The following is a 25453-nucleotide window of genomic DNA, read 5'->3' as shown; positions in this document are numbered from 1 at the left end:
TGACATGGTTTAGAAATGAAAGGGTTTAGAAATGGTTTAGAATGAGACAAGCTAGGGACTTGAAAAATGTTTCTCCTTTCTACTTGTTCCATTTATTCAGAAACTGAAATGCCAATTATGGTTTTGTCAATGGATTTATCTTGTTCAGGCACAGGCTGTTCATCACAGAGCATATGAGAATAATTACAGAGGATGATTGTAGTAAAGACAGCATCGTTCTGGTCATTCTGAAACACTGCTCCTTTATCAGTGTTTCCTAGGGACCAAATGGACCTTTAGTTTGTTTGATATGGAACGAATCACATCAAACAAAAGCTGGGAAAAAATCAATTTGATATCATTCAAAACGATGTCTTTTGTGAGGCTCTTAAATGCTCTATCAGTGTTGTAGTCGCGACCGCTACAAGACCGGTGACAAGGCTAGTGGCAAGACCAATCACAAGACTAGACACAGGACCAGTAACAAGACCAATCACAAGACTAGACACAGGACCAGTGACAAGACCAATCACAAGACTAGACACAGGACCAGTGACAAGACCAATCACAAGACCAGTCACAAGACTTGACACAGGCCCATTGACGAGACCAATCACAAGTATGTGAACAATAACAAAGGAATGCTTTCATTGAGGTTCACCTGAATTAAGCTTTAGGCTTGAATTTGACTGGAGGTCTTGTGATGGTGTTCTGACAGTCGTAGGGGGACTTAACTACAACACTTTGCACTTTATAATTATAATATGCAGCTGCCAGTGTTGTAGTCGAGACCACTTAAGACCTTCACAAGACCAACACAAGACCAGTCTGAGTTCAAGTCATAAGCTATTCAAATGAACTAGGACAAAACCATTCCTTTGTCATTGTTCACCCTGTTACTTGTGAGTGGTCTTGTCCATGGTCTTTTGTCTGGCCTTGTCTATGGTCCTGTGTCTGGTCCTGTGATGGTCTCGATTACAACACCGGCAGCTGCTACTTCAAGGCTTGTTTAACAACTGAAAAGACCCACCTGAAAGTCAACATGCCATTACCCATCTGTGTACTTGGAATGAATAGTCCTCGCTGCTCATGATGCTACATGTACACTTTATTTATGGGTTATTCCAGAAATTAGGGATTAATTTTTTTTTGTCCCTGTCACATCTGACATGTGATTTTGTAAGCTCAGAACACATTTTCTAATTTCCAAGACTGACGAATTAACACAAAATACATGTACCTGCCAAACAAATAGTAATACATGTAGTTTGAAATCAATTCCGGTGATATTTCCATGTCAAATACCAAAGGTCATATCTAACTGAGATACAGAGATACGAAAATGTCACACTTTTGGACCCCTACTTTCTGGAATTACCCTGATAAGTGTGCTTTCCTATGGTGCTCTGTGGACTGTGGGGTACATGTAATGAACATATAAACCAAATGTTCCATCATCAGCACAAAGGTCTGTTGGACACGTACCGTATACATGTACAGCAGAGAATACTTGTATGTTGTTGAAACTTAGACCATTTTGAAACAATGTGACACCTTGTTATTTTTATAAACTTGAGAGTTTTGTAAGGCACACTTTGGTTTATAAGTATTTACAATAAAGGCACAACAATTTCAGAGTGGATATACATTATGGAATTCAGTATTTTGGAAAATAAAGACTTCAAATACACCACCAGAATTAAAATTGACAGGAAATAAAAACTAAGTTGATGACACACACAAAACCATTCTAAATCAAACCAAATCAAATCAACATTACATGTAAGGAAAAATAAACATTTTAATTACAAACAATGTTTTGATGACTGATGTTTCAATGTTGTATCATCTTTAACTGTATGTTAACTGTATGTGGCATAAAAAGGAACTGCACAAGTGCTTAACTACCAGGGTATGACCAACTATTTTTGGTACTAATCAGTCTAGAGTATTAAGGGCATAGTGATCTTTCCCTCGACAACAAATGGTAGTCCAAGCATGCAATAAAGTTAAAAGCAGACCTTCAATTCATTTTGCCAGCATTGGGTAGATTTTAATAATGGTGTGATCCTGGTACTTCACCACCAAACATAGCTTGGATTTGTTTTCCATCTACAGTACAAGTACACTAAACACAGACAAAGACATTAGTTCCTGATCCTAGACAGCGGTTGGCTGTAAAAAATAAGTTCATTTCACTTTCAGCAAGTATGTATCTTTTACTGATTGAAACATTCATTGTGCCTGATTCACTGATGTGTAACTTGCCTGATTTCTAAGCAGCTCTATTATTACTGTCTTAAAAACTGTTCACAAAATATGTAAATAAATATGGATAACTAAAACAGCGTTTTGCCAGTACGAGTTAAATAAATTCTCCTGCAGCGTATTGCGTATTGTTGATACTTTCTACACTCAATTCCTGAATGCAAAACAGCACTGCTGTGATGAGTGGCAAGTGTACAAATAACTAGTGTTTTTACTCGTCAGTGCGCAAAGACTTGTGAAAATGGGTCTTCACGCGTCTACATCATTCTGTATAAACCTCGAGTATTATTTTGGTAAGAATCCTGGATTACTCTCGGCCATATGCTGTGATCTCTAAAAGGAGGAAGTGAGTCTGCACAGTAAAATCTCAGACTCAAAGGGGATTTCTTTGCTTTAAATCTATGATTATGTCCATGCCCCCTCCACTTCACTTTTAGTATAAATCACTGAAAAACTGTCTTCTGCCCAATAAGGAAAACCAGAAATTACTTTGAAAACCACAGTCCAATTTTGTGGACTGTTTAGTGGAACTGACTGTCAGTGTTTCAAAGGGTACTTTTTAACAATCAAATTGATACTTATGTAAATGTACTATGGTGTCTGGCAAATCATGCATTGGACTGAATAGACCAAATGGAAAATGGTCCAAATGAGCTGAAATCTTTTATACGCCTTCAATGCATGATGAAGCCCACTTGTAAGCCTTGCTTGTGTCAGTCCTTCACCTACCTGATTGTGGTACCCTACATCCCTATGCCTGAAATAATTTAAAGCTCCACCCTGTCATGTCCGCAACGGCGTGTGGCCCCTCAGAGGGGACCCGCTGAGGGAGGTATCTCCAAAGACGTTGGCGTAGGAGTTCTTGAGGAACTGGACGTAGTTCTGCATGCTGCGGTTGGTGCTATGGGACTGCTCTAGGCGGTCCTTCAGGTCGTAAAGTTGAGAGTTGAATTTACGCTCCGCCTGAGATTGGGATCAAGGATAATGTCGTCCAATAGTGCTTCCCACAGTATTTCCAACCACCACAAAAATGCCTATAGAGGGTTTGCATGGCTGTCATCTTGCAGGCCAGTGCTTTTGTTCCTCAGGGTATGCATAAACGAAGTTTTCCTGCAGAACAAGAGAGCTGCCCTGCAAGATGGTTACCTATACATAGCCTCTATACAAGAAAATCTTCTCTTAAAACTTTCCTACATTTAAAAAAAATTATGAAATACATGCAATCTCTGTGCAAAATTTTGAAGATTCCTAAAAGTTAGATGTTGGTCCCAAACGCATGGACTAGAAGTGCTCTCCACACTCTAACAATAATGAAAGCATTATCAATATTCACAAATCTTTTCCACTGAATGTGCACAAAATGTCTGCAATGTCTGAAGTGTTTTCTCATGTGGAACCAACTCCAGACTCAACCCTATCTAAGGCAACAGTGTAGTCCAGACCATCACAGGACTATTCACCATGTATGCAAGACCATCTGCAATATAACAGGGTGAGCAATAACAAAGGAGTACTTTGTTGCGGTTAACCTGAAAAGCTTGCGACTTAACTTCAAAATGGAGGTTGTGTATTGATCTGGTGGGGGCCTGTGATGGTCTTAAGGGGTCTCAACTACACTACATCAAGGAAACCAGAGGTTTCCAGGGAACTGCATCCACCCTCCCCCACCCAACAAGTCCTCAAGGCCGACTCACATCCTCCTTGGCCCGCTTTGTCTGGTGCACTTCCCCCTTGATCCGGTTGAGCTGCGACTCCAGGTCCATGATCCTGGCCTGGGCGTTGCGTTCTCGCTGGATGGCCTTTTCCCTTCCCTCCTCCTCTAGGCGCCGACTGTCGCTGATGGCCTGCTCTAGCTGCCGCGTCAGGCTGGAATTCTCTCGGGTCTTGTCCTCTAGCCTCAACTGGAGAAAAGTCATCAATTTGTTGCTCAGTTTCACACACCACGAAGAGTGATGAACATAAGCACTGATAATGGGCAGACATACAATCAAACCAGGATGCCCCACTCTTGATTTCTCAAATGTCTGCTGCAGGTTTACTGCACCATCTTGGATTTGGCCAGATAGAGAACTGTACAGTGTTCCGAGAAATTTGAAAGATTATGAAACAATACAAGTCAATGCCACATGTTTCCAATTCACTTTACACTCCCTAGCTGCAAGCTCAAATTACTTATACTATTCTGTAGTTAATCACTCGGCCCTTCTTTTGTACTACACAAATACACAAATTTGTGAAGATCCCTTCATCGAAGCAACGATGTTAGTCTGAAAAAAATCTCAACTTATATTTGGAGAGTCCAGAAAAACTACAGAGTGCTTATATTCTGGTGCCAAATGAAGACTATTTGGCAGTGCCTACAAAGGGGAACTTTCAACTTCCAACCAAAATGCATTTTTCAATGCAACAGCATCTGTGATTCCAATAACATGTGCAGCTTTTTATTTGATTGAGAATCCCTCCAATGAACCTTGTGACCAATATTACCTGGTTTTGGTGGATGGTCTCTTCCCGTTTGGCAATGATGGCATGGAGCTCCTTGTTCTGGTCTTCAGCTTCTTGCAGGCGCCTTCATATTACCAAAAATAGCATTACAATAATCAGAACTACTTTTACACTAGACTGACCAATCAGGCAGTGACATTAAACAGTGATTGGTCAGAACCCAAAAAGAGCAACTCAAATATATACGTGCAAGAAGCAGAAAAGTTGAAAAACTTGAAATCTTAGTGTTGTCGTGATGACTTTTTCTTAGACAATTTTTCTGAAATTTTGCTCTCTTCTCCAGTGTATGAAAACTCTTTAACACTTCCATTTGGTCAAATGTACTGAAAATCGCACTTTTTAAACACTTAAAATTACATGTACATGTATCTATGCTTTCCCGGACAATTGAGGGCGCTCTTGCTGTGATGTCATCTAGGGAAGACACTGTTCATTGCAAACACAGAATTTACTTACTGAAAACGTTTATAAGAAAAGCACTGGTGCTCACTTATTGCTGTACACATGAACAACAAGGAATCAGCAAAGAAGACAACATTTAGTCCAGCAAAATCTACAAAAATGCATGACACTTTTTGTGTATAAAATAAAGTAACACTTAGGCTTTCTTCCCGGGATCACATCACAATGGAAATATTCATTAGCACGAAAACCAAAAAAGGCAACAAAATACCCTTTGAAATAGTGCAACAAAAGTCGAAAATAAGGTTGACTGGGACACAAAGGTGCACTTATAAAGAACTGTAATAAAGTAAATTAAATGCAGGTACCCAACTTCATAATTGAACTTAAATGCTGACTCTGATACTTTCTAGTATGCAAAATGTTGTAAAGCCGACATACATGTACATGGCAGGTTTCAAGGCAGGCGACAGTTTGTACAGAGCTGTATGGAGATTCTCACAATTCTCTCCACACACGGCTCTGATTTTGTGCAGTTGGCAATGATGATGATGTGAGAATACCTACTGTACCTTTGGACAGACTCCATTTGGGCGCTTAGAGACCTGTTGCCATCCTGTGCTGTGTGCCATTTATCCCTCATCGTTTCCACCTGCTCAGTCTGGTGTTCGACCTAGTACAGAAAAGTGCAGGGGGCAATATCAAGTCTTGTTGCTGATTTTTAGTAAAGTCAAATCAGCACACGAAGAGATAGCAGAGGGAAGGAATAACTCCATGTGTGAATACAGTCTCAATGATCAAAACTTAAAAAATTACCCATTGGGAGAACATTCCAAGTTCTTTGTGCCCATTCTGTTGAAAATTGGTTGGGAGTTGTCTTAACTGGTAGTTGTTTGGGAGTCAAGTTACCCGGTAACACAGTGGTTCTTTCCTCGTCTTCCACCTCTGCGGCCCGGGTTAAATGTAGATTGGGTTTTTCTGTCCCTACCTAAGCCGTGGGTTTTACCCAGAATATTCCTCTGGGGTTTTCTGTCCACCTCTAAAACTGCAACTGCTTCTCATTATTTCCTCTCTACAGGTTTCTTCAGGCTTGCGAGCCACAGTGCCAGGGGCACTGTAGAGGAATCCTTAGTGTCATTACCAGTAAAAAGTAATAACAATAATGCTAATAAAATGATAACTAGAACCACTAACGTCAAACCAGTTGACATGTAAAGTCTTCTCTCCATTACTGATGTCTATCTCAAGTGCCTGGCACAACACCGTCTCTGCAGTTAAAAGGGAATGATCTCAAGCTTCCTCACCTTGGTAGAAAGATCTGAGATGACCTTTGTCTGTTCAGAGAATCTTCTCTCCTGGGCCAGAAGCTTCTCTGTTGCTTCAAGGAGCTTCTGTTCTGAGTTACGCAGCTGCTCCGGCAGTGGTTCCAGCTCTTGTAGTCTCCTCTCCAGGTGATTCCTCAACTGAAAATTAACCCATGATGCAGATGAGACTGTGAATGCAAATTCTTTAAGTTTGAACATGTACAGCTGTTGGCGCCTTGAAAGGTTTGTACGTGAAATCCATAACTGAAACTGGACTTTAACTATGGAAGGTTTATGTAGCATCACCATGCAAATACCTCTGTTGGGTAAAGAATCGGCAGATGACCAATTTCTTCAGTTTCTTCTAGGGCTGTGCCGAATAACCGAATATTCGATCGTTTATCAAATAATCCAATATTAATTTTCAAATTTGAATATTCAAATGCAAAATTCATGAAAAGGAAGGGAAAATTTTCTTTTATTTCAAGCAGATTCAAATGAAAAGCGTCAGGAGTCTTACGATTAAAAAGTAAATTATTTATTAAACAATTTAAAAGGAATAGAAATTTTCAACAGGGCAAGAAGTCTTGTTCATCTCTCCAATCTTGCTAAATCATGGTTGGAGATACTCCTAGATGTGAGAAGCTATTATATTGATCATAATATACATTGATCATAATATGATCATAATATAAAATTATGTGTGTTAAAGGTTGGAGATACTCCTAGATGTAAGAAGCTATTATATTGATCATAGTATACAATTGTGTTTGTTAAAAGCGACTGATTTTGTTTATGGTGTTCATCAACAATCTGCCGGTCAGTGTGACCGAATATACAGCTATTTGATCAAATTGAAGGTTGAATATTCAGATAGTCGATTATTCGAATTGATTCAGCCCTAGTTTCTTCACAAGTTTCACAATCCAGAAATTCCGTTCCATGGCGTTTCAGAAAACCTGCTACTCTTTCTTTTCTCCCATGGAGAAGTTAATACTTCTTCAAATGGGCACCTGACATGATAGTTTTTCTTTTAAATAATGAATTGGATTTGTCCATGGTCAGACTTAACATTCACTCCCTTTTCCCTTTCAGCAATTCGTTTTCACAAAACCCTGGAAATCAGTATTACTCACAATGTCCATCTCCTTGACTGCCTCTTGCTCTCTGCGGCTCCTCTGCTGCTGTTCCTGTTCCAGTTGGAGGGATGCATCCAGAGCCTCCCGACGAGATTTACTCATCTGAAAAAAAAAACCACACAGGCAAAAAAGACATGACACTAACATTACCCTTACATGTACTAAATACATGTACATCAAGCCAAGGAAACCCACATCCAGCTTTTTGTAAAAAAAAAAAATTGTACATGAACATATTATCACTGTAAACAGATTTACATCTTGAAAGCTCTGCTATCATTATAAAGAAATGGGCCACTACACAATGTATGTCCCAAATGAGGCATCTTGGGTTACTTTAACCTAAACAGCTCATTGTACATGTATTGTGGTGTTTTAATGTTTTATGTATATTCTTTATGTATTTTGCTATATATATTTCAATTTGTATTGTTTTTGTTTTAGCAGAGCAAGGACCACTTAATTTCCCCCATGTATATTATTTTATATGAGTGGCAAATACATTGTAAACTATGTAATGTAATGTATACCACTGTGGATTTGGAACACTGTAATAGAACGTTGTATTTAAACAGTTGCAAACCCTTCCATGACAGGGTTTGACATGGATGTGTTGAGTTGGCTTGTGCACCACTGAGCACAGTCTATGGCACCACTGCAAGGAATAATTTCCGAGGTGCATGTATTTAAGACTGGCTCAGGAAAATGGATGCTGATAATGCCCATTCTCCTGAGCTGGTCTTGAAGACAGGCCGAGTACATAGTTATTCCCTTGATTAAAACCTCAAAGGCAGAAGCAAGCAAATCATAATGTTTGTTAAGCGTCTGGTGTGTGTGCAGTTTATTTGCAGTGAGTGTAGAGATCGGTTATGGTTAGCTTTATGGGAAACAGGATGTGGGGAGTTCATGCAAATGCAGGACTTCCAGGGGCTGAAAAGTGGAACTTTTTTCTTCCGACAGACTGATGACATGGTCATTAGTCACTACTGAACATTTTCACCATTCAGACAAGTGATACGAGGGCAAAATGCGATGCTGTCTCACAGATAACACAATGCAATGGTACAGGTATTTCAAATAATCACTTGGATTACTATTAAAAGAAAGTTCTAAATAACTACCATGTCTCAACGATTTTTTTTAAAATACATGTACATGTATGTTTAGAAATGAATGTACATTCCAATATGAAAGGCATCCAGAAACATTAATAGATGTGAATTTCTTCAGATCTGAAATGGTTAGGCTCCTAAGTTCCCAAACACCTGAAGTCCGTAAACACATGAAACTGCGACAGGAACTCGGTGTTGAAGACGGATGCTACATGTATATGTGGGTATTCAATGCTACATTTATTTTTATAGTCCCCAACCCCTTTCACTTGACATTTAACAGAAAAGCGGTCGTTAGCCAAGGCATCAGTTTCATAGCCGCAAAGCAAAGCAAGCCGTTATATGCGACCATCTGCCAAAGTGGGCTACATGTACAAAAGTGAGACAATGAAAGAACGTCCTGTCTGACGGAAGGACTTTCCAGTTCTCTCCAACAGTACATGTAAACTCATGGGTTTTACTCTCACAAAAGCAAACAGGACGGTTTCAAATTTAAAGACAGATACAAGGGAGCAATTTTTTGCCACACTTGCCATGCATGGTCAAATATAAAAGCCACGACAGCAAAGCCCTGCCACCGTATAAACTGGCTTGAAATCAATACTGTCAGCTGTAGAAGAGGACAGAAATCACACATACCCTTGATCTGTGCTTAAAATAGGAGAATGGATGCTACAAAAGGAAGGAATATTGTACTGAACATCAGTCTAGGCAGAAGTTTGACGTCCTACAAATGAAGTCTTTGGTTTAAAATGCTCAGCGGGTACACAAACTAAAACATAACAAAGTCAACGAGTTTCTTTGAAATCAAACAGAATTTGCCGAACAGTAAAGAGCGAAGACCAAACAAAAACAACAACTAGATGAAACTTGTACTTTATTTGTTCAAATCAAAACAAGCAAACATAAATTGGCCCTTTAGATCCTTTTGATTTCAATAGGGTCAGAATGTCTCTTGCAAACTCTCGACAAAAATGTTCTTTCTCATACTTGAACAAGCACTTCCACTTGTCTTACCATATTCTTGCAATTTAAAAATGTGTTGTATTACTTCTTGAATATTCATATTTTCTGTTCATTCAGCCTAACTTTTGGAAGACAAGGAATGGTTTAGTCTGGCCACGCAGTTCACAGTGTTAGTAAAAACCAACTATCTTTGGATGATCAACAACAACATACATGTACATGTATGCAGTATCTTAAATGGTTAAAACCTCACACGTGTAGGAGTGATCAATGTCTTACGGCAGTCCCCTCACCTGAGATTTGTACTCGCCAACGAGGGACTCATAGTCATGGATGCTGGTCTTGAGTTGGTCCACCTCACTTGTGGCAAAGGTCAGCTTGTCTTGCACAGTGGCTAGAGATGACTGAGAAACCATGCAAGGTATAAAAGTACATTACATGGAAGTCACTTACTACAATTGAACACTTTATAGAGAAAATCCATGCATGCAAAAGTTCAGAAAATTGTTAAAGGAGTGACCTGGCCTTGGCCAATGCAACATACATGTACATGTACATCTTGAAAACTGTGACTTCTTTTTTAACAGGCTCTAAAAATGACTGTACTGAAAAAGCTGACTGTCGTCTAGCTTTCTATTGTGGCACAAACACCCATCCCTTGTCTCATGTGTCCGTGTCTTTCTGTGTAAAGTCGATGGCCCTGCTGGTAGCCTACGCCTTGCCGGATTGTCGGTAGTTTTATTAGACAATTTTATTATGGGTTTATGGCATGAATGAAACAATACAACCAGTGGTAAGCTGTGGCAAAAGTTGTACATTTGAACTTACAGAAAACATACATGTAGACACAGCCTGAAAATATGAAAGTTTTGGCACGGATTTTATCCGTAGAGCATGCAGATTTGAAAAATAACTGGATACGACCCCCCAAAAAAAACATGCGGGGGGAGCACACATGGCTTGCATTGCTCACATTTAGATGGATGAGTAATTTGACTGTCTCAAAGTGATTTAGTAAACTCATTAAGTTCAAAAGGCGCTGTGTAACTCACCCGGAGTTTGTCATTCTCTAGTTTCAGTGTGGTAAGTTCAGTGGACTTGCCATGTAGTTTATGATTGAGGTCATCTGCTGTAACCCGCATGCTCATTTCAGCTTCTTTCAGCTTGTCTTCCAAATCATCAATCCTCCTAGCAATAAATCAAAACTGGGCCTTTCAATTAATGTCCAAACAAAAGGTGGAGACTTTTGAGTCTACCTATCAACAGGCATTCCAACAGGAAGAATGCAAACGACATGGAAATATTTTTCAAGATGTATTTTTGCGTTGGGGAGATGTTAATTATATATAACGGGTTTGCCCTTACCCAACGTATATTAATGTTAACGCCCTTACGTTAATTAACGTAAGGGCAAACCCGTTATATATAATTAACATCTCCCCAACGCAAAAAGGCATCTTGAAAATAGTTCGCGGTACCCGCTGCTTCATTTGACTCGGACTGGCCAGCCGACCCCGGCAAGCTCGGTGGTCGAGTGGTTAAGACATCTGCACTAGTAAGCAGGAGGTCGTGGGTTCGAGTCCCACCCGAGTAAGCTTGTGGGGTTTTTTCGCAAGCTCTCGGACAAGCACTGAGCATACAGTGCTTATTAATATACGTTGGGTAAGGGCAAACCCGTTATATATAATTGACATGGAAATAATTACCCATCCTGCACAGACAACACATAGAAAACCACGGACTAATAAACGATATAGCCACTCTTTCCACATTTGACAGAGATATGAAATAAATGCATAAGGTGTTGCAAATAAAAAAAAATTCCCTCAACAACATCAAGCAGATTCACGACACAGTATTCTACCAACAGTTCATCATGACCAGGCCCATTTTACAATGCACAATGAAAAACATTGCCAACACATACATGTACATGTATCTTGCTAAAAATCAGATCACAGATGGCTTACCCTAGAGCAACAAAGAAAAATCAGTTGACTAGTCATGCTCAATAAGATTCTGAATGGCAATGTCGATGCACCAGCAGAGGCTTTTGTCACTTCAAACACGTGATCATCTCAGGGACACGAGTATAAATTAAACCAATTCTATGCAAGAGCCAGCTTCTTTCGACGGACAATCAAGGATTGGAAACATTACATGCAACCTTTAGTGAACTTTTCAAATTGTTTATTGCTTGTAAATAAGTTACCAGAAACACGTCTAGCTCCATGCCCCGAACTCACACTCAAGTTGGTGTGATGTTTTCTGATGCAGGCTTTGCCAACTATATGATTCGGATTCAGAAATAACCTACTAAAATTCCTAATGAGTGAGAACTCAGTTTTGTGTTCTACATGTATGCAAAATTATGATCAGTGAATTTTTGAGGTTCCAAAAGCATTTGCAAGTACATGTACCAGTGAAGTGATTACGTAACATAGATCAAAGATCTGCATGGGCACAGTAAATTTGTTGATATTCTTAAAAGAAGCAACAAGCAGACATGGACATGATTTAAATCCAAACAGTCCCTTGGATTACAGCTCACTATAAATAAACCCAGGAATAAATCTGTTCACTACAAATGGCCAATCCAGCTGCTAGGCATGAAACAAGATCCATCACTGGGGAACGTGTGGTGGCCTGGGCAAATATTACATAACAGTTTATCTGAGTATTTGTAAGATAATGTACATGTATACAATAAAAACAGAAAAATTAAAGTATAGAAGTATTTGCAAGATGTTGGGCATGAATAAAACTTTCTGAAGTGGCCTCTTGGACGCAGTAAATGCTTCATGGAAGAACGTTTTGTGAATCACTTGTAACAGCACTGTTTATCCTGTCCACTTGAAAAATCCACAGGTTTGCTGAAGCATGAATCGTATCCCAATCATTATCATTTTTGGCCAGTGACTTTTTACAATGTTTTAGGAAAGACTGCTGGCGTCTTAGATTCGTTAACAGTAACGTGTGCTGACATCAATCAAAGCTGATGGAATACTGGCAATGGCAGTAATACATGAATAAGCTCTTCTCTGCCCATACCGTGAGAGTGCAGCATTCTCAGTCTCCTGCTGCACTTTCTCCCGGGTGAGTTTCTCTACGCGGGCCTTCCACTGATCGCTGGCCATGGCCGAGTCTGCTAGCTTAGTCTCCGACTCCAGCAGCTGCATGTTTAGCCTCTCCACAGCATCCTCACTGCGTGTCGCACGATCTTTCTGAACTCTAGGGTACATGTCGAGAAAGCAATGAACAACGGTACGTTAATTTTGGTGAAAAGTTTTTTATCAAATGATTATTAACCCCAAAATCATGTGGTACATGTAAGTTTGAGATGGCTGAACGTGTCCTCAATTTGAAAGCCATCATTGTGTAGTAAACAATAGTACAGTCTTCAACAAACTCAACATCCAGCCCTGTACATAAGTAATAATGGAGTCTATGTTGTCTATGGTGTCTATGATACTGTACAAAATACTTCATAACCCTTGTGGACTCAGCCTACGGATAACAGGCACATGCAACTGTGACAGTTGTACGTATGCAAAAATTCATTTCTATTGCTAATGGTTTTTGTGCGCTGTGATAAACCCAAGCATTTTCTAAAAAGTCCCATATGTTCAGCTCAGTGTTTGTATCCTGATGTGTTTGTACATGCTACGGAACCAGACTGAAGGCCTGGAATACTGTGGATAGAGGGCACAGGTGAAATGCACATACACAACAGCTAGCGGCAAGCGATGGCTTGGACCATTTAGTGGACCATTTTACTAGTTACCAATAGCCGATTAGGTTGATTGATTTGCCACTGACCATGACCATTGCCGTAGATGCAGCCAATAGGATAATATGACTGACAATGAAAAATAGTTCAACTACGGCTGCTTGAGTGTGACTGTAACATGCATGCACATTGTTAAAAGGCACCAGACTAATGACAAAACTATAGGTTGGTCCCGAACCTGCCCTCACATGTTATGGCTTTATTATGGTTTTTCCTTTAAAAGTACAAGCTCTCGGTATTAGGTCAAGATTCTACAGAAAGCACACCCAGGATAACAAACTTGAAGAGCATTTAGAATTTTTCTCTATGATTTTTTTTTTTTAATTGGCCAGATTTTCAAAAAATGTGGAAGTATACTGATCCGCAGAGAAGTCATATGCCCATCAGGATGGAACTCACCTGGTGGCTCTCTTGAGGGCTTCCTTGTCAGCGGCTGCCTTCTCCTTGGCGGCCGCTAGCAGCCCCTGGACGTGGTCCACCTCGATCTGCTGCTGCTCTGCCCGGTTCTCTGCCTGCCGCAGTTGCACTGCCATCCGGTTGCAGTCGGCCTCCCGCTTGCGCAGCTGGTTCTGCAGGTGGCCCCGGGTGGCGGCCACCGAGGCCTGCAGATCTGTTACCGAGCGCAGTTGCTCCCGCTCCGAGGCCAGCGTGTCCCGCAGCGTGCCGATCTCCTCATCTTTCTCCACGGCCAGGACGCGCAGGCGTTGGTTGTCGGCATCTGACTGGGTGAGCTTGCGCAGGAGGACGTCGCGCTGTTCCTCGCTTCGTTCACGCCTTGCCTAAATGGAATACACAAAAAGTTCACACACCAATAACCAAATGTTCCTCACAGTATTAAGGTAATACACCCGGCTTTACCCAAGCAAGCAATTAAGAGTTTCTCCTAATGTTGATATGCAAGTTCTCATTGTCTGTTACACATAATTCATGGGACATATATGTGTAGGTGCCTGCTAGTGATTCTTATGCTGTACTTTCTTTTAAAGAAAGAAAACTATGTCAAAAAGTACACTCCCAGCCGCCATACATGTACCTCTGATTTGTGCTGGTCCCGTAGCATCTGTCTCAGTGTTGCGTTGGTTCTCTCAAAGTCCTCAAGCTTCTGAAGAAGTAGCTCTCGCTGCTTGGTCAAGATCTTGCTGTCATGAGAAGAGATCCGCTTTTCCTGCACAGAAGTTGGAAGAATTTAAAAGTGCACTTCTGAAATAGTGAACTGCTTTTCCCGTCACATTAAGGGGCACGTCCCTGTGCATAAACATGATAGATGCACTCATAATGACAGGCATGTGGCATGGTGTAATTCTCATGTGACAACCTTCATTTGAATGTGCACAAATCTATAGGGTCTCTGCATAGCAGCAAAAGAATTCAAGCCATCAGCTGAATGCTGTGCTACCAATAATCAACGAGGCAGCCAAACTCATTCTTGAATTCACTTGAAATTATGAGAAGTACATATCACTTAGACATAATATTGTCTGGTTGAGGGTCACTGGAATATTAAACAGAGATAACATGGTTTATTTTGGGTGCATAGTTGAGATTACATCCATGAGACTTCAACTTCCAAAACTGAGGGAGCTAAAATCTACTACCGTGGGAATAAATTACTGTCTTTGATATTAGTGGTGTTTACCTTAACCGATTTGAGTTACTGAGATTTTACTGTAGTTAGATGCAATACACACGGTATGGCGTTTTGGCTGGAAAACTGACTTTAATCAAGCAGAGCATTCCCATGCTATAAAGCCAAACTTGGTGCTGAACAATTCACCCTCCAGTCAAACAGTCTTCATACATGTAATTACCTCCCTCAGTTTGTTCACTGCATCCCTGAGTTGAGTGACTTGCTTTGAGGCAGCCCCAGCATCCAACTCCACTTCCACCAGCTTCTTAAGGAGTCTCTCACGCTCTGATTTGACAACAGCTTTCTCAGCCCTACAAAGAAAAAAAAATCAACATTTCACCTCATTTTGACAATTCTGACACTGGAAAAAAAATATCCAAAAAAACTCCAAACTTCAACTCAAGTTACTATGGCAATGTGGTATATATTCTAGGCAAATATACAATATGCATGCATTTACACGTATCCATTAATGATTGTCTCCATCATTTTCAATGTTTCAATGAAAAAATATCGCCACGGTTATTATCGAAGAACAATTTATTCATTGAAGCAAATTTAAGAAAATTTAGGAAAGGATTTTGTACTGTATAGCATACGATGCAAGTTTCTAAAATCTTGACCAAAGCATCGTCAGTTTGTAACAGTCCACTGATATTCATAACGCGCCGCAGCTTTTGATATACATGTACCTGCACTAACTTGGGTGAAGGTTTGAATTAAGCGGTTATGCAGTCACAATAGCCTTTTGCGGGTTAAATTTGAATAAAATCTGGGACACTGAATTACATGTACATGTACATCTGATTGCACATACATTGTAAACATAACAATTTGAATTCCCCAGACTAAATACGCTATTGCAATACCTTGTTATTTGGGTCAAGCTTTTGAATAGCGACCACCATCTCTGGAATGGACTGGTTCCTTTGTGCCCCTCTTAAAAATTGAAAACAGTGCACTTGTGCAGGGCATCTCTCACCTGTATGTGACCAAGTAAAAGCTTGCCCGAATCGTGAAGCACAGCAATAGCATCTTTAGTCTGTTAGTGTAGAGGATTCATATTGTTATGTTCACATAAATTTAACCCCTAACCCTAAGGGTGTATGTAAAATCATATTGAAATCAGAGGATTTCGGACTGTAATAGGGATAGCTATAGAACTCAGTGTATCAGATTTTATTTAAGATTTACTCGAAGTTAGCAAAAGGCTAATTTGGCATGTGAAAGAGTAATCTACATGTAATCCTTGCTCTGCTAGAAACAAAATCCATCAGGATTGGAAGTTCTGAAGAACTGAGAAAGTAGAACTCAGCCACACTTTATCAAATCACTTAATGTGATTTGAAGTTTAAGAGGCATCAGAGAACATAACGTAATGGTATCTGGGTTCTACCCTCCTCAATCCTACAAAGTCCTTTGAAATTCCTTCAGGAACCTTCTGGTGGATTCTCAGGGGAGGATTTTATGGGGTCAACAGGCGGCGGTGTGTGCTTGTACCTTGTCAAGTCAGTGTCATTCCTGAGCATGTCCACAGAGCGTCGTAGCTGCTCATTTTCACGTTCCGTCATCTCCAGCTCCTCCTTGTAGTCGGTGATCTCTTCTTCCTGGTTCTCCAGGAGACGTTTGGAGATATCCAGTTCTTCCTTGGCTCTCTCTGCCATGCGTTTAGTGCGCTCAAGTTCCCTCTGTTGGCAGAGACGAAATTACATCTGGGAAAGGGGCACAACTCTTCACAATGTCTGTAATTATGGCTTACACATACATGTACATGTATGGCTAACCTCGAAAAAGTAAGATCAATCTAGACACTGACTAAACAGATGCATGTATATCAAAACCAAGCAACTGCGCTGTGAAGCTGGCAAGAATAGTATACTATTCATGTAAAGTGTCTCATCATATCTATAAAATATGCAGCAAGAACTGTTTAACACATTGACTGCCACACATAATTTCACAGGGTGTTTTCCCTTTGCCAAACACTGCACGCATGCACGCATACTTAAGAGGTACTTTTCAGGTGTCTACCTGAACATGAGCATTTTCATGTCCACCACACTGCCAGTGGTGTAACAGTTGTGTTCGTCAATGATGCCAGTGTATTCAATTTACATTACAATAGCCTTTCATTTCCTGTGTGTATACTTGCAGTGGCGGAATCCAGTACACCTGTCACTACGAGTACAGTGGAACCCCGCTATAATGAACACGACGGGGTCCATGCTAAATGTTCGGTACAGCGGTCATTTGGTATAGCAAAATTAACTGCCAAACGTTTGGTGGCCATGTTGAATAGCACCCTCTCTTGTCTAAATGAAGTACACCCTCTTGAGATACTATGATTCGCTGTTTTTGTAGAAATGTATCTGTTAATTATTTTTTGTTTTTTTAAATCCTGAATTACAAAATTTATATTTAGTTTATCCTAAAAGTCGTGAAGCTACCGATCAGGATTGATCTCTGGTGCATGCTGTGGTGAATCTCAGTTGATTTGCAAATGCATAATGTTCGGTAGGTTTTGTGCACAAAATATTGGGAGCCAAGGACGATGTTCGGTACAGCCGAATGTTGGGTATGGGAGTGTTCGGTATAGCGATAATCCACTGTATACCCTTAAAAACAGACATCTTTCATCACTGAAAAGCATGGCAGCCAAGGTTAGCATTTTGTGACTCCAAACCGACATCCAGTACCTACAATTGGAAGTAAAAAGTTGCTTCAGTGGCATACAGTGGGAGACTTTAAGATCCTTGGTGGGGGCAAACACACTGGGCTCAGGTGACCAGTTCACCGTACCACCTTGAGATCCTGAAGGCAACTCACTATTGTTTGCATCACGCTTGAGCTCACGAGCGCATGCCCAAAATGACACAAGCAATAACAGACTGATCGTGATCGCGTGGGATCAATATGTTTACCACCATCAAGCATCTCACAAGTCTCCCACTGAGAAAAATTACACACTTCAGTTAGAGTTTGGAGCACAAATTGACTACAAATGTTTGTTAGAGATCAAGTGACAATCAGCTCGTTCATGATGTAAAAATACCTCTGTCTTGAGGGTGCCTACTTCTGTCATGAGGCTGTCAATCTTTTTCTCGTACTGGCCAAAGCGAGCATCGTCATAATCCCCATCAAGGTCCTCCAAGCGCATTGTTGCATGCACTGTGTCTCTCTCCGGAGGGTTGATCTCCAGAGAGTGTGATGGTCCCTGTTAAGAAGACATGATTGAGCTGAGAGCAAGGCAAAGCCAAGTTTGTATGTTTGGCACCTGCATGAAATTATGTAGCCCATGCATCATCCAGTTAGCTGAAGCAGCACCTTTCAAAGTTCAAATTCTCACTGGGTAGGCTATTTGAGTTTGTTTTCTAAATTACCTGAAATTTACATAAAAAGTGTAGTGTTAAGCCAAGACTGGAGTTGGACAGTGTTTTCCTGAGGCATGCACAAACACCAGGTCTGTGCTACCAAGCCGTGTGACCGACAGAGGGCGTTATCAAAAAGCTGAATCAAATCTTGTCTTAGAAAATCCAGGTCCAGAATTTTGTGCCAACCTTTAACATGGCTTGGTTAGATTCAAATGTTAGATTCATAATACAGGGAAGTAGAATCATGAACACAACACAGTGCTGTACAATGTGCACAAGTTTTGTAATAATATGCTCAGAGTGTTTCAGGAAGCATGCTGGAGTTGCCAAGACCGGATTTGATTCCTCTTATCAGTGCAGTCAGTGTGTTGTTTGGTAGCAAGAGTATCCACCATGTTAACCATCACTGCTGGGTACTGTACAGTAAATGAATGCAGTTCAAATGCTGTCTCGGGCCAAGACAATGTAAAAATACATTGTAACTCTTTCAGATGACATGTGTTATGTGAATCCCCTACACCGTGCCCCATCCTCAGACAAACTGCACCTCATCAGTACCACATTGTGTGCTTTGAAACACACGAAAGGTCACCTCACTTAGATGGCGCTCACCTGCCATGAAAATTTCTTTCCTTTGGTTGATTTCCCGGGAGCTGGGACCCAGGGTTCTTTGGAGGAGGTGGTTGGTCTGACATTTCCCACGCCAAAGCTTCGGCTCGATCGAGCCTTGCTGTCCTTCAATTTTTCCTGGAAACAGTTGTGATTGACAGACAAAATAGCACGAGACTTTTTTACAGTTTACTCTACAAAAATTTTAAAAAGAAAGGTGCATCCATGTATATGCAAAGGTACCTCCATGTCTATAAAAAAAATTGGTGATGTCATGAAAATGAAGCAACGGGTGATAAGAATGACTAGCTCTATGAAACTATACAGAACATTGTTCAACCAGTTTCTGCACACTGTTTGAGGCATCAAATCCTGCAACTTGGGCACAGTTGGAAAATCTGATGGTGCCTTCTTCCAATTTGTCGACATCATCACTCACGGAGCTCATCAGAAGCCATAAAGTGTTTTACATGTAGATCTAATGGCTTCTGATTTGAGTCCCCTGAACAAATATGCTGACAAATGAGTGGAGCTACCAACATCAGTCTAGAGTGTTAGATAAACGGGCATACTGACCTTTCCCTACTGATACAGAAATAGTTGCCCAAATTCAACTTCAAATATCTCAAGTTGGCAATGACGAATTTTCAATCCCATCGGTACAAGTGTGTTTTAGAACTTCAAGTTTATGTCTGTGGTCAGGATTTTTTTGCACAGCCAATCCAATTTTTGCAGTTGAGATTTTTTGTTAGTGTTTTTGTTCCATATGCTGCAACATTTAAGAAAAGCACCATATAACGTGGAAACACGGATATAATCCACTTCAGGCTGCTAGAACAAGCCTTGTGATTGGTCAGATTGTGTGAGATTTGTGATGTAATGGGTCGTCCAAATATGGAAATACTCCAGACTGAAAATAGGGCTGGGTATTTCAGTTGACAGAGTGCAGGTGCATGTAATGAGGTCCCAGGGTCAAATCTCATTCCAGTCAATTTTTTTAATTCATCTTTACAAGCAAGATGCCGCATATCAGTATCATCCAAATTGTCATTATATTGAGAATGGACAGCAAATGTTAGATGTACCTCAACTGCCCTTGCTGTGGCTGATTTCTTAGCCCCTTTCTTGATGTGAACGTGAACTGGTGTGACTTCATCCACGTGAACATGGAGAGGAGGGGAGGCGGGGCCACGCCCCTTGTCGACAGTCATCCTCGGCGCCAATCTTCAGGGAAATACCTGAACAAAGAAACCAGTTACAGAAACACTCACTAGGACTAGGACACTTGGACTCTGCAAACCAGCTTTTAAAACATTTGGACATTTCAGGTCCAAATATCAAAAAAGGCAATTTGAATTCTACAAACTGCCTTTTTGAGCCTTTGGAAAGAGCCCAAATATTAAACAAGGTGATTTGTAGAGTCAAAGTTAGCCTACATGTACATGTAGAACTACAAATGACTGGGCAAATATAAAAACTGGAAACATAAATGAAGATGATCATGGGCCTTTTCGCAATGTTTGATGTAAACAGTTCCATTCTTGAGTTCAGGAAGACGTCACTGTCATGAGGCTGTCAATCTTTTTCTCGTACTGGCCAAATCGAGCATCATCATAATCCCCATCAAGGTCCTCCAAGCGCATTGTTGCATGCACTGTGTCTCTCTCCGGAGGGTTGATCTCCAGAGAGTGTGATGGTCCCTGTTAAGAAGACATGATTGAGCTGAGAGCAGGACAAAGCCAAGTGTGTATGTTTGGCACCTGCATGAAATTTTGTAGCCCATGCATCATCCAGTTAGCCGAAGCAGCACCTTTCAAAGTTCAAATTCTCACTGGGTACGCTATTTGACTTTGTTTTCTAAATTAACTGAAATTTACATTAAAAGTGTAGTGTTAAGCCAAGACTGGAGTTGGACAGTGTTTCCTGAGGCATGCACCAACACCAGGTCTGTGCTACCAAGCCGTGCGACCGACACAGGGCGCTATCAAAAAGCTGAATCAAATCTTGTCTTAGAAAATCCAGGTCCAGAATTTTGTGCCAACCTTTAACATGGCTTGGTTAGATTCAAATGTTAGATTCATAATACAGGGAAGTAGAATCATGAACACAACACAGTGCTGTACAATGTGCACAAGTTTCGTTATAATACATGTATGCTCAGAGTGTTTCAGGAAGCATGCTGGAGTTGCCAAGACCGGATTTGATTCCTCTTATCAGTGCAGTCAGTGTGTTGTTTGGTTGCAAGAGTATTCACCATGTTAACCATCACTGCTAGGTACTGTACAGAAAATGAATGCAGTTCAAATGCTGTCTCGGGCCAAGACAATGTAAAAATACATTGTAACTTTTCGCAATGTTTGATGTAAAGAGTTCCATTCTTGAGTTCAGGAAGACGTCACTGATTCTTGGTTTTTCTCTCTGATTGGTCATTTGACGACTATTCCATCTTTCACATTTAAAACTCAAAGGGGCAAAAATAGTGTAGCAGTCTATGGGGAAAATCTGAATTATTGACTCACTCTCTTAACCTTTACATGTAAATGTACATCAAATGTGCCTGAAATATCACTATTTATGCTCTATAAACCTTATTGCAAATACTGCATGGGTGATTTTGCACAATGGTTGAATGGCATTGTGGGAAGAAAAAAGGGGCATTATAAACATTTCCCACACTGTACTGAAAAGGTTTAAGCTATTTATATCACATTGCTGCCAAAAAAAGGAAAACATGCAAATCCCTGTACAAAGTGAATGGAGAGTTGTCGCTTTGCCCAGACGTGAGTGCAATAAATGGAACAACCTCCGACCTCGAGAATATACAGCCGCTACTTGCACTCGACCATTGACACTGCGTGCATAAACCCTTTCCGCTTTGACATGTTTGAAACTTGTGTAAAAAGTTCAAGTGTTTTCTAATAAAACGACAAGGTACATGTACATGTATTTTCCCTCCTAAATTAAACTTTTCTGGACATGTTTTTGCTTTAGGTCACTGTAGGGACAATTACTGGCTTTCATACATGTACATTGTACATGTATAGGTAACTCCCGTAGCTAGTGGATTCAGTCAATCTGTTGCTAATGTACGTACTGAAGAACACTTTTCGCCTTGGCCGTAGTGGGCCTAACCTAAATTCATAAAATTAGGCCCCGGCCTAGTCACGCTATTCGACATGTTCGACCATTGAATTGAAACTCTTCATCGAGTAAGCTTAGGCATAACCCGTGAGGAAAACATTCCTGGGAAAAGAGATAGGATGGCGTTAAATTAGAAGGTGATAAATGCGATCGTTCGTGGCATTGTGTCGGAAATACACGACTATACCTAGTAATACTACGCTGTATAAACAGCTGGGCAGTGGCAGACGACAGGCGCAAGCACAGCAGCACTACGTTAACGCATGGTTAACGTCAGACCGAAGGCATTTTCATTTCAAACAAGTTGGAGATTCACATTTCTCCCAATTATAGGAAATCTAACAGTTGCAAGGACAGTTTCCATTAAAAGATACATGTAAAAAGTGTAACACATCAAAATATTATTTAAACTTACAACTGCAAGAAGGTCAGTCGACAGACACCGGCTTTAATTCTCGTTTGCTGTTGTTTACAAGAGGAAGCATCGACGCCGAAACGAGCTCTCCTATTGGTCAGTTTTTTCCAGGGCTACATTTTTCATGGCTTGACTTGCATGTCCGTGGCAATACCAAAGATTATATAGCGGCGCTGTACGATCTTTGGCAATACTAGTATGCCACCTACTGTTTCAAGTTCTTTACACACCGCGACTTCAGAATGTTATCAAATGGATTACTTAAACATGGGTGTGGATAAAATAATTCTTTTCAAATATTTATGCACTAGTTTTGTGGGAAACACTTGAAACACTGATTTGCGTTCAAACCAAAGATTGTATAGCGCCGCACACATGAATATGTAAATGGACCTAGGCCTAATATAAAAAATGCAGTACACTAGAATTTAAATTTGTCACAGTAACATTACTTGGCCAACAACCAACTTCCATTAGCACTAAGTATTCACCTAAATATTATACAGAGTAGGGGAAAAATTAATGGTTGGGGGAAAATCTTGTGTGTGCCGTGTACGTGACTCGTAAACTGGAAGTTGACAAGCCACAGCTGCCATTAAAATATAAATAATGTATATGTATACAGTTAACATGAAATGCAGAGGTTTTTGTGTCAGGAAAAAGCCGCAACAGTTGTAATGTATATACACTGGATTGTAAAAATTACTTACCATGAAAAATGAATGTGTTACATAGAGTTGAGATATACTGCGTTTTAAAAATTACAAAACAAACATGTGTAGACGCAGCTGGCAATAGGGCAAAATATTAGATGTACTATGCAGAGGCAAAGCTGTTTTAAAACTGTGTCAAGGAAAAAGGCTGCAACAATTGTAATATACATGTAGCACCGACAGATACCATGTTTTTATAATGTAAAAGAAAAGGCCCTAAACCTTGTAGTCCACATGTACAATTTTTAAAATTGCAGAAATAAACATATATCACCATATCTTCCATTAGGGCAAAATATAGTAATATATGATGCAAAGAAAATGTATGTGGAAAAAAGCCGCAACAATTTTGTAATGTATATACACCGACGGATACCATGTTAAAAATCAAAGAAATGAGCATAGCCACCGCAAACAGCCAATGGAATGTAACACAAAGGTTTGAAATTGTTTTAAGAATGTGCCAGGGAAAAAAGCTGCAACAATTGTCATATATAAACTGAACACACACGAACATGTACACTGAACATGTACAGTGTTTGTACTGTGCAGTATAAGGCCACAAAAATTATCCATTTCTCCCCCAACCAAAATAAGACTTCCAGTGATAATTTCAAGTTTCTTTTACCCTTATGCTGTTAGGAGTAATTGTGACCCGCTGTGCAAAAAAGGGTAATAAGTCGCGAAATGCCAAAACATGTTGTGGCCTGTTCTATTTGGAGAGGGCAAAATTTCTTCAAAAACGAGATTTTTTCTTTTAGGCCTAATAGCTTTTATAACTTTTATATTTCAGAATTTGTGACTACGAACATGGATACTGACGAATAAAGATGAAAAATTGATCATTCAGAAAGAAATCCTATAAAGCATTGTGTTTCCAAGTGCTACACTTTCTTAACTTTTTCTTGAAAAGTGCTTTTATTGAATCCAAAAATGTGGACATACAAATGTCTTTATATCTTCTACAGGGGTTATTCATTTATCAAATTGTAGCTTTTGATGTACACAATCCAGTCAAAATAAAAACTCATAACCCGAATCTGGCAACTTATTACACATTTTTCTAAAACAGGTCACAATTGTTCACACATGTACACAATCAACCTAAATGACTCAGTATTTGTATTGCTAATGTTGACTTTTGTGTAAGGCTAATAAGGTATTACAGAGGAAACTTAGGGCAAAAAAGTTCTAACGTTAACTTCATAAGCACTAAGATAACCCGTGTTGTCAGATCTGTTTAGAAAGGAAGCCACAGGATAATTCATGCAAAGTATTACCATTCCTCCAAAATAGGCCTGTGATGCATGCTTTTATTTGCAAGTAATTTGATATTGAGTTCTTTCAATTCCCTGCATTTAAATTTGAGGGCATATGTATTCACATGCTAACAAATCTTGCTACAATGCGTGCATAGACATTGTTAGTGCACACATTCAGATTGCTGTAGTTAGTCTGCTGGCATATTGCAGTGGTTATTCTGTAGAAGATCCTGTTTCTGGTCATACCAATGTCGTTAAATTCTGCTCTGAAGACCTGTTCACAGAGAGTGCAGAAGTCAACAAATGAATGTGACGGCACCATAAGTGATCCAAAATCACATTTTGTAGTATCCCATGCTTTGTTGTGTTTATACAGGAGGGATGGATCATGTAAAATTGCTTCAGGTGCAACAAAGCCAATTTGCACTGTGCACACTGAAAGGGAACAATGTGACTCATCAGGCATTCACGACGCAGATAACCAGCTATGTATGCTAAATTGTTCTGCTGGATGGTATCAAGAACTGGCTGGGTAACAGGAGATGTGATAGTTTGTCTGCAGGTGTAGCACCTCTGGAGATAAAGTATCCAACAGGCTGCTTCCAGCGTGAGAACATACCTCTCACTATGAAAACAAGAGCATCCCAAGGCTTCCAAAATCCTCAAACCCCTCAACCCTGTCAGAGGAAATGTCATATGTTAATCCAGTACTCAAACTCATTTCATCAAATGTTACAACACAAAATCTGTCACAGTTTTTCATTGCAGTGACTTTGTGTTCCATAACATTCAAAACCCTGTCTGAAAATCCAGGTTGAATTTCAACATTTTGGAGCCATTTTCGAAGTGA

The 25453-nt window shown here is 40.2% G+C and overlaps 1 protein-coding gene across 3 annotated transcripts; it reads right to left on the bottom strand.

Moving 5' to 3' along the window:
• Nucleotides 1-69: 69 nt before the first annotated feature.
• On the bottom strand, nt 70-22725 carry odf2 (outer dense fiber of sperm tails 2). 3 transcript variants are annotated; one of them, XM_022243457.2, is made up of 18 exons: nt 22629-22725; nt 20158-20310; nt 19076-19210; nt 18145-18306; nt 16593-16780; nt 15274-15403; nt 14499-14630; nt 13865-14244; nt 12727-12906; nt 10728-10863; nt 9969-10079; nt 9349-9381; nt 7595-7699; nt 6459-6617; nt 5727-5827; nt 4735-4816; nt 3942-4148; nt 70-3210 (listed from the first exon to the last, which is right to left on the bottom strand). In XM_022243457.2, exons 2-18 carry the CDS (start codon nt 20281-20283, stop codon nt 3031-3033), a joined length of 2547 nt encoding a protein of 848 aa, XP_022099149.2. In that variant the 5' UTR covers nt 20284-20310; nt 22629-22725; the 3' UTR covers nt 70-3030. The 3 variants fall into 3 exon arrangements, with proteins under 3 accessions (XP_022099149.2, XP_086999295.1, XP_022099151.2); XM_087143169.1 differs by having other exon boundaries at nt 18166-18306; XM_022243459.2 differs by lacking the exon at nt 9349-9381 and having other exon boundaries at nt 22629-22724.
• Nucleotides 22726-25453: the final 2728 nt, after the last annotated feature.

This window comes from Acanthaster planci, linkage group LG11 (assembly GCF_054643075.1).
Source record: "Acanthaster planci isolate LZ-2023a linkage group LG11, COTS_SCS, whole genome shotgun sequence".
Classification (NCBI taxonomy): domain Eukaryota; kingdom Metazoa; phylum Echinodermata; class Asteroidea; order Valvatida; family Acanthasteridae; genus Acanthaster; species Acanthaster planci.
This window is presented reverse-complemented; position numbering and strand designations above follow the sequence as displayed.

Coding starts and splice junctions, on each gene's coding strand:
- odf2 (XM_022243457.2), bottom strand. CDS start 20,283: ATGACTGTCGACAAGGGGCGTGGCCCCGCCTCCCCTCCTCTCCATGTT. Junction 18,307..19,075: donor GAAAGAAATTTTCATGGCAG/GTGAGCGCCATC, acceptor TCTTCTTAACAG/GGACCATCACACTCTCTGGA. Junction 9,382..9,968: donor TTGGCGAGTACAAATCTCAG/GTGAGGGGACTG, acceptor TTCCTTTTGTAG/CATCCATTCTCCTATTTTAA.